The 10,294-nt window shown below is 36.0% G+C and overlaps 1 protein-coding gene across 9 annotated transcripts in view; it reads right to left on the bottom strand.

Annotated features, from left to right (window-relative positions):
• RECQL5 (RecQ like helicase 5) overlaps positions 1–10,293 on the bottom strand; it is a 62,310-nt gene extending 52,017 nt beyond the window's left edge. For 4 of the 9 annotated variants that reach the window (XR_009153117.1, XM_058166108.1, XM_058166103.1 and 1 more), the window contains exons 1-8: positions 9,846–10,198; positions 8,870–9,070; positions 6,899–7,020; positions 5,820–6,338; positions 3,045–3,150; positions 2,804–2,915; positions 2,423–2,585; positions 122–204 (exon numbers count right to left, since the gene is read on the bottom strand). Coding sequence is in view for 8 of the 9 variants with exons in the window: in XM_058166108.1 (XP_058022091.1) it covers positions 122–204; positions 2,423–2,585; positions 2,804–2,915; positions 3,045–3,150; positions 5,820–6,338; positions 6,899–7,020; positions 8,870–8,990 (1,226 nt within the window). In the remaining variant the exon portion in view is untranslated. The other 5 variants (XM_058166105.1, XM_058166104.1, XM_058166106.1 and 2 more) reach the window with 5 other exon arrangements.
• Position 10,294: the final 1 nt, after the last annotated feature.

Genomic DNA, 10,294 nt, shown 5'->3' with positions numbered 1-10,294 from the left:
TATATATCTATATCTATATCTATATCTAAATATATACTGTATATAGAAGAGAAGCAGCACAGAAGAAAAATAGCATAGAAGAAAAAGCTTCCAACCCATCTTAGTATCCATCCATACTTACGTAAGATTTTCAGAGAAGGCGACCATAACCTCAAAGTTTTTCATCACAGCCTTATCAGACTCCTTCAAGGAACCTCGTTTCCCCTGAGGAAACATAAAACTGACAAGCTACAAACAAATATGCATTTTATTTAAACCCTGTAAAAGTACTGCAGAAATTTGAAACTATACTCTTTATGGGTATACTTCTCCTTCATATAAGAATGCAGCAAATAAGTCTACTTTTTTTCCTTCAGTATTACTATCAATTACAATGTATTACTTATGAATAAATAAAGAGGAGCCAGATGTGTATGGATGCGGCTCTTTACTTTTTTTTAAAGGCTAGAACCTACCTCCACACTGAATTTGTCTTTCTGTGTATTTTCTATGTTTGTTGTGCTAAGGAACATAACATATGTAAAAAATCAACAGAAAAAAAATTGGATGGTACCATGTAGCCATGGAACAGCAATAGCCTTCAAATATGTTTTTGGGAAATGTATAAAAAACCTGGAGAAGATGGAAATAAAGCTGTATTTCAGCTCTACTATGTGGGAAGTAGAGCCAACAAAAAGAATGGGAAACCACAGGCAGCTTTATTATGCATTTTGCTAGGGTAGAAGTAACGTAAGTTTTTAATTCATTCTAATCTGAAGATAAGCACTCTGATAAGCAGAACCTTCAAGTGTTGTTGAGAAATCTGAAAATCACTGTGCACTGTAAAAGAATACTAACAAGGAAACAAAGGGGTGGTGAAGGTATCAATACCCCCATAATAGAGGGTTTTTTTAGCATATTCTTGCCAGATTGGGCAATTATATGACTAACTAATTTAGTGAGAGACAAAATGTTTGTTGTCCTAGATCAAGCAATGAATTTTGCAAATTCAATTAGATGACACAAATTCTAAGCTATGTATATTCAATACACCTTTTAGATTCAAAGATTTACCATTTGATAACTCTTCAGCTTCAGAAATATATCAAAAGCAATGCAAATTCTATACGGAGTTGCAGAAGGTTTAGAAAGAGTATTGTATTTTATCGATAATATGTTGATATAGGATCAGGATAAGCAGTTACACATTAAGTAAGTTCTGGAATGATGTGAAGAAAGAAATTTGAAGTTAAATAAGCAAAAAATTAAATTTGACATAAACTTGATTTCTAGTGGTTTGAAACCAAGACTGAAGCTATTGTTCACATGTCAAACCCAAAGGATAAAATAGACCATCGGTGTTTTTTAGGTATAGCTAATTATTTAGCAAAATTTGTTCTGAGAATGGCTACTCTGAAAACTCGATTAAGGTAGCTGATGTTAGAAGACATGGAATTTCCTTGCATGCCAGTATATAAGATGTACTGAATAAATTGAAAGGATTATTGACAAGTATACCTGTCTTATGACAAAAGGGATGGTAGAAACAATTATACAGACTGCAAATAGAATGTTAGAGAAGCTGGATAGTTCTGATTTTTATTTGCGTCTTTGCGCTTATAGAAATAATCCTAATTAGACAAAAAGTCACCAGCACAATTACTGATGGGAAATGTTTGCAAACTAGGTTACCAGCATCTAGTATTTTGCTAAACTCACAAGATGATTGCAGAGATACGTATGAACAATTGAAGCATAGATAAGAAAAAAGAGCGTAATGATATAATGGGAGGGATTAAGCACTTACCTCCTTTGCATGTGTGAGATCATGTGAATCTTAGACATAGCAAAATGTGGGGATTTGTCCAAGTTGTAAAAAAAATACCAAACTCCTACTCTATGCAAACAACTGAAGGACTAGTTTATTGAAGAAATTGATAAAACTTAAAGTTGAAAGATCTTATGCTGTCTCTGTTCAAGTGCAAAATATAGAATAAACGGAGATCATTGCTAAAAAAGGCAATCTGATTTTGGAGGGAACATGGCCAATAGTGGTATTAAGGCAAGAAATGGAATGTAAGCCAGTACAGTATGGAAATTTGTACCAAAAAAAATCCATTATGAGTTTCAATGTATTACTTATGAGTAGAATAGAATATGTATATAAAACGAGCCAACTGTGTGTTGGCAAACCTGCAAGTTAAACCTGCAAGTTACTAGTAAGAAGCTGTCTGCATATTAACAAACATGACGGTTACATTCACAAAAAGGAAGCAGAAAAATCTATACTGTATCTTGCTCATTTTATTCAAATACAAAATTAAACTTGATTTTGTGAGCATTGAAATGTGAGCTATACACAGTAAATGAAGGATTCTTAGTTATGAGCAGTTCATTTGGCAAAGAAAGAATTCACTGAAGTCATACTACACAAGGCCCCTACCTGAAGCGTAGTAATTTCTTTCTTGATGAGAAAGCAGATTTGTTCTTTGTCAGTATGAGAGTAATAAAGGCGACAGTTTGATGGCTTCCCATCTCTTCCTGCCCTTCCTGATTCTTGGTAATATCCAGCCATCGATTTGGAAATATTCCAGTGTGCAACGAATCTGTGTGATGTAAACCAATAATCTTTACATTGGATACATCTAAAAAATTTAAAATATGTCCATATTTTAAACCTAACCACAACAATAAATGTAGGCCAGTTTATGATTCCTGCCCCCCCCCCACCCCGCCCCATCTTATTAAATGAAAAGAAGCAAAGACATATACCGATATTGAAAGCACAAACAGTTTGGCTACTTGGTGATCATTTTGCACGCACCTGACATTGGGTTTGTCAACTCCCATTCCAAAACTGATAGTAGCAACAATAACTGGAAATTTTTCCTCCATCCATTCATTTTGAATGGAGGTTCGCTCTACCAGCTTCAGCCCTTAGGGGGAAAAAAGGACAATAGTATAATATCAGCAGACTTTGTCTTTATCCATCCATTTATCCAAAGAAACTTTTTTTTGTGCACTCAATAATTGCTCGGAGTTGAAAGAAACAGGGCTTTCATTACCTGCATGATATGCCTTGGCTTTTACTCCTCTATAGCTTAGTTCAATAGACACTTGTTCACAAGCATCTCTCATCCTGCAGTAGATAATTCCACAGCCAGGATACCCCTGCATAGAGGAACAAAGAATGAAGCTAACATTAGCATCATAAGGAAATGCAACCATAAACACTTAAGTTACAGATATGAGGTGCTAAAAGATAAGTTTTCTTATGCTTGGGTTAGGATTAATACTATACATATTTTATACAGAAGCCAACATATTCTCATGAACCTTTTGATTTTCCTTCATTCAAATAGAAGCAGAACTTGCACAAAAGTCTGAACAGTATCTGCTACACTGAACAATCAAGCGAAAAAAGACTTACCAGTGGACAATATTTATGTTCTCTGACTCTAGCCATCCATATAGATCAGAGGTGGAATACTATGGCCCCTTTATGACTTGAGGACTTCAACTCCCAGCATGGCTGGTTCAGGAATTCTGGGAGTTGGAAGTCCATAAGTCATAAAAGGGCCATAGTTTCCCACCTGATTATAAAAGGTGAATTCTCAGTTCTCTGTGGTAATATTCTTTCGTCTCTATTACCTCACATAAGCCATTCTTCCCCTTTTCCTTCTTATGTCAACTTTAATAAAAAACTTGGCAACCTTCAGTGATGCCAAGTGTGGCAGGTTTCTAGAAATACCTAAGTTTTCTAAACTACAGATCTAAAGTGCCAAACAATTATACAAGCAGTCCTCACTTAACAATAGTTCAGTGACCATTCAAAGTTATAACAATGTTAAACAAATGGTACTTATCTTCAGCCTTTGGTGACAACTACTGTATACAAATATTTTAAATAAACAGACAAAAGTACTGCAGACTAAAGTGATAGGTTCTTAAATTGATCTTGCAGTTTGAACTACAGATCTATAAATTTACACATATGCAGAGGAAATTTAAAGTTGCAAATTCAAAATATTTTTAGATGTTTATTTCAAAAATTTATATGGCTCCCCAACTTGTAAAACAGAACTTTGGATGACTCTGAATTTTAATTTAATATTTATACTATCTACCATGATTATTATTAGACTCACTGTCTCTTAAAAATGCCTGTAGCTTTCTTCTTTAAAAATTCAAGACTATACAACTTGTATCACCTTATGGGAAAAAGAATAAAGTAATATTATATTTATTCTGTTTCCCATGAGGTGACACAGGTTATGTTTACTCCATAATAAGCTAGAATTTTACAACACTTATATAAGTTTATATAATCTCACATTCCTATACAATATTTATATGATCTGCATTTTCATGTATAATGCTTTTGCTCCAATCGGACTCTGCTAAACTGATCAAGAATTCAAACTCCAATGTGCTGCTAAAAAGTTCATACTTGCAAAATGAAATCTGCAGAATTTGGATTCTTTCATTTGAGCCTTTTGGATACATGTCACTTATGCACTTATTTATATCCCTCCTTTATTCCTGCATATCTATAAATAATATTGTGAAAGTGGGATTATAATTCTTCATATGCTGTGAAATAAATTTTTCCAGTAGCCCAGGTTAATGTGGGCAATGCTAAGGACTGTTGAGATCTAGCACTGAAGAAAATTTAGAGGACCACAGCTTCCCTTCCTGAATATACAGGCAGTCTTCGACTTACAAATACAATTGAGCCACAATTGAACAGAAACACAAATTTCTATTGCCAAGTGAGACACTTGCTAAGTGAATTTTGTCCACATTTTATAACCTTTCTTGCCACTGTTGTTAAGTGAATTACTGATAAGTTAGTAACCCAGCTGTTAAGTGAATCTGGCTTTGACTTTGCTTGTCATAAGGTTGCAAAATATGACCGTGGGATACAGCAATGATCATAAGTATGAACCAGTTGACAAGCCTCTGAGTTTTGATCACATGATCATGGGGATGCTACAAAAGTTGTAATTATGAGAAATGGTCATGTCACTTTTTTCAGTGCCACTGTAAGTTTGAATGGTCACTAAATGAACTGTTGTAAGTCAGCAACTATCTGTACATAATTATTCTTTCTGTAATATTACTCTATCATTTGTTTTTCTGAAAAAAGTCACCTCAACAGAATTATCCCATCCATGTCTATTCAGAAATAAATCCTGAGTATAGTTTTGAATGAACTATATACTTTTGAACCTATTACAGATTGATATTATCCATGAAGCTACAAGTATATTTCACAGCCGAATTCCTAGTTATCTCTCAATAGATGCATGTGATGTCTTATGTATGCTCCGTCAGGGAATTCCTCTCTCTGAACAAATAGCAAAAGAAATATGATTCAATCCAAGTTTTGTCCTATCATGATAGTTGTAAGTTACCTAAAACCCATAAGCCATAAACAATCTTTTGTCAGGCCTGGAAACCATACTAGACTTTAGGGTTCCAGACGCTGCCACATTTTTCCCCCGAGGAGAAGGGGGGTTGAGGGGTATGGTGACATTCTTCAAGCGGTCAAGGTCGGATGGTGTTCACACCTGCAGGAAGAGTGGCAAGAAGATATTCGAATGAACTGGGAGAACGTGGGACCATGTGACCATCAAAGGGGTAAGGGGGATGGGACTCTTGGGGTTTGTATAACTGGGAAAAGAATCCGGAAATTCAGTTTTGGAATTTCACTCATCGTGTGCCAGTTTCCTCATGCTAGTAAAGAACTCTGAAAAACAATGGCTTCTGAGTTTTTTTTTATGCAGAAGAGGTTTTTCTGGAACCTTGACATCTTTTTTTTGAAAGATTTCACTCACCCCTAATTCACTTTGCTGTCCAAGAGACTTCAGACAGAAATCCTTCAGATTTTCATAGGGATCTGCTAAAAGGTCTTTATACTGCACATCATAGTACAGATTGGGCCTGAAGCAAGGTGTCCTGAAAGTAGCAACAGGCTGCTTTAGCTTCAGCAGGGCTATAATATCTTCCTGAACTTGCTTAGTAGCTGTGGCTGTCAGGGCTATGCATGATATATTGGGCATGCGACACCGCAAGGAGCCAAGATGCAGATAGTCCGGTCGGAAGTCATGCCCCCACTGGGAAACACAGTGAGCTTCATCAACTACCAGGTAAGAGATAAGATTTTGCGATATTAGACGCTCCAAGGAGGGACGAAAAGAAGCAGAAGCTGCCATCTCTGGAGTGATGTACAGCAGCTTTATTTTAGGATGGTCACTTGTCATGTCAGCAAGGATGGCTTTTCTCTCCTGAGCGGACATCTTGGAATTGAAGGAGCTCACTTTGACTTTGAGAGAGAGCAAATGATCCACTTGGTCCTATGAGAAAAGAGAAAGGTAACTTTACAGAAAGAATCTGACCAGCAAACTTCTGCAATTTGAAGACATTTATAATCATCTAATTATATTTAGAATTTTCAAACACATTTACTATACATGCGATTTTTTATTTTAGGTCCTTAAGAGTACTCTTTAAATTACAATGGTTGAAATTACCTACAGTATTTGATTTGCCTTTATTTAAACAAGTTGATTAAAGAAAGATGACAATAAGCAACATCCAATATAGTACCAAAGATTAAAAACAATGGATTAATTCTTTGAATTTTTATTTATGTGAAACTTCTAAACACCTCTAAAGTTTGATATAGAAAGTTAATTCAGAACAATTACATATATAAGCTCACTGTGGTAATACCTGAAGGCCAAAGAAAATGCTAATTCCAGAACTTCCAATTACTTTCAGTTATGAGACTGAATTATACAATATCCTTAATTGATCTGAATTAAGCTAACAAGCTCTTCAGAAAATGTAGATTCTAAGGCATTTTTCTATTTAAAGAAATGTATTTCTTCTTTCAAATAATTGTAGAAGATACCTGAATAAGTGAAATTAATGGTGAAATCACTATCGTGATGCCCTTTGCCAAAACTGCTGGAAGCTGGTAACACAGGGATTTCCCTGCTCCCGTTGGCATACATACAAATACATCCTTTTCCCCTGCAAAAGCAACAACAAAATGTACAAAGAAGTTTTTTTCAATTACAAGTGTCTCCAGATTTTGTTTTGAACACCAGAACAATTTTTTTCCTAGGATATGCATAGGATATCAAACCTTACATATATCCATATAAGTACAATACACCGAGACAGTATATTGTCGTAAAACATATTAGAGCTACGTACTCTATGAAAATGATTTAAAAGAAATGCTTTAGATCAGAGTGAGACTGACTTTTTGATATTCAGTGACAGAACCTTTTTTTTTCCAGGCTGAATCCAGAAAAAAGGTACCACAGATCAAGTTTAATGAGTGGATTCCGGTATCATATACCCAGATATTATTTAAATGAGGCTCTAAGTTGACCATCAAAAGCCCCCAAAGCCCCGTAGCAATGACCATGTCATTGATATTGCTGAAATGTGTCCATGAGTTTCACTCTTACATGGGATGCCTATGAAATTAGTCAAATGTAACTGGAACTATGAAATTTGCACTTCTGAATGCCATATAATAAATTATCTTTATAAGAAAACAACTCCTTGTTCAAAACGTCCTGCATGCATGCACACTATCAGCTCTCAGATTTTTGGCACAGCATGCTCTTTTGGTATAGCAACTGCAGGGCAAAGATGGAGCAGAGTACCATGGTGAGGGGAGCAAGCTCTTTGCAACTGTTCTTTTTCTGGGTGATGGATGGGACTGGATTTCTATTTGCTTTAATTCCAGATAGGCTGGGAGAACTAGAGGTGCTGGGTTTCCCAGCTAATAGAACAGGAGTAATATTGGTTTAACGTTATGGGTTGTTGAATTAAGGTGAAATGGTTCATTTTTGTGGGTCAGAAAAATAGTCATGACTTACAGCTAGTCCTCAACTTACAACAGTTCATTTAGTGACCATTTGAAGTTACAACAGTATTTTAAAAAAGTGATTTATGACTATTTTTCACACTTATGAACATTGCAGCATCTCCAAAGTCAAGCTGTTTATATTTGGATGTTTGACACATGGTTCATATTTATGATGGTTGCGGTGTCCTGGGATCATATGATCATCTTTTGCAACCTTCTGACAAACAAAGACAATGGGGAAGCCAGATTCACTTAATAACCTGTTACTAATTTAACAAACTTCAGAGATTCACTTAACAAATGTGGCAAGAAAAATCGCAAAATGGGGCAAATCTCACTTAGAAAATTTCTCACTTAACAACATAAATTTGGGGCTCAGTTGTGGTCATAAATTGAGGACTACCTGACCAGTTTTATTTGATTTCCATTCTAGGAACGACGAAATCTGACTCCAGTCCATAGCGCTTCAGTTTGGATGTTTTAGGAAATTACTGTTAACTGAAAACTTTCAGAATAAATTGTAGTTTCACATTTTAGTTTATGAAGCTAAGCCAGCGTCATCCAAATTGATGTAAAATCCATCTCCATCACCAGCCAAGCATTCTCTGTATGTATTAGGATTGTAATACATTTACATGAATTCTTAGCTAGCTTAGAATTCATTTTCTTAGAAAACAGTCTGCTTAATTGGGGTATTAATTTGGGTACAGATAAATCAATTTTTACTACAGATTTGGCCAAGTTCAATTACTCATTTTAAGAGAGTCCAGGGAAATCTGCAATTGAAATAATGAAATAATGAATCTAAAAGATTTTATGTAATTTCAGCAATAGAAAAATAAGTCTTTTATAATATTCAGAGCTTTTTCACTGTACGTTTTTATCTTATTGTTGCAGGGAATAGAATTTAATACTTGCCATGTTTTGGAAAGCTGGGAATCTTTGAATGACATGTTAAAATATTTTATACTGTCATAAAAAGTACTTGTGATTTACCTTTTACCACAGTCATAGTTGCACTTCCTTGCAATGAAGTCTTGAAAGAGTTAAATCCAAAAACTTTTGTCAGAGTTTGCAGAACTCTATCTTCCAATCTTGAGGAAGAGATGTTACTCATCTTAAAAGCTAGGAATAATTCAAACTAGAGATAAGGAGTGGGCCTTCATGCAATTATTTTCTTTTCTTGCAAACCATCACCTGTATAGGCATAACAGATGTATTTCAATAATACTATCTTCTTTAAAATGAAGTATAATTTATTTTTTATACAACCATCACCACGGCAGTTATATTCTCTGATTTAGTAAAATACAAATGGGTTCTTGTTACTCATTAGTTTATAGAAAAGGCAAAACTATAAACATATTGGATTATAATCCAGAGACTACAAGAAGTTAGGCACAAGAAATGTAACTATTTTCTTGCTTTTTCGGAATGCAGATTACTATCTTATATGTACTACTTTTTCTATAGTCTTGCAGCTCCTGTGTCCCAACCTTCGATTCCTTCAAATGGAGCTCAATTGCATGCGATTTTCTAAACAATAGGGAAGCAGCTGTCTTCAGGATGTTTTTCTTCTTTCCAGTTTAGTTTTGAGATCGTTCAAGTGGCGTTCGCATAAAACTACTAAGCCAAATTTTAGCTTTTTTTTTAGGTCAGCCTTCAGAAAATGCTCCACAGAATGCTTCTTGTAAATTCGCACGACATAATATTTAACGCCTCAAGGAGGGGAGCTGGGCATGGAGAACAAATCGCTAATTTAATCGACCCCTAACTCTGAGACCAATTTGAATTTCCTGACCTTTTTATTATCACTTTTCTCACATTACTTTCTAACGCAGATCTGCCAGAGAAAAACCTAGCAAGTTAAAACAGGTACGCTGAAAAAGTTCAGACCCTTGTCCGGGGATAGGGATAAAAAAAAAAAAAATCGGCGCGATAAAAATAATCTCCAGGTATAGACCACTCCAACCTTTTCCATCTGAGGGAAGCCGAGACCGAAAATCGAGACCGCGGCCCCGCGGGGAAGCGTTTTAGTGTGTCCATAAACTATCTATTAAACTCCCTTCCTTCCCAGCTCTCCGAAACTACACCCTCGCGCCACAAGGCCCCGGTGCGGGCGCAGCCGTTGCCAGAATCCCGGTTAGTAATTCAGACTGCTTCATTTTCCAGAAGCCTCTAGGACTTCGGAATCGCTTCAGCGCGAGTTGATGACGTAAGAGGCCGTTGAAGAGGCGAGACTTTGGGGACAAAATGCTCTTCTTTTCCTCTGTTCAGAACTTCACCCAGCAATACATGGATTCCTCCGAGGGAGGGAAGGAGGAAGGGAGATACCTTTGGAGAGAAAATTAGTCCGCGGCTATCGCGGTCCCGAACTGACGCACGGTAGTTCCGGCGATCGCTTCGCTGACGCCATTTTCT

The sequence above is a fragment of the Ahaetulla prasina genome, chromosome 2 (genome assembly GCF_028640845.1).
Source record: "Ahaetulla prasina isolate Xishuangbanna chromosome 2, ASM2864084v1, whole genome shotgun sequence".
In the NCBI taxonomy this organism is placed as follows: domain Eukaryota; kingdom Metazoa; phylum Chordata; class Lepidosauria; order Squamata; family Colubridae; genus Ahaetulla; species Ahaetulla prasina.
The sequence above is the reverse complement of the archived record's forward strand: the minus strand, read 5'-3'. Positions and strand labels throughout refer to the sequence as shown.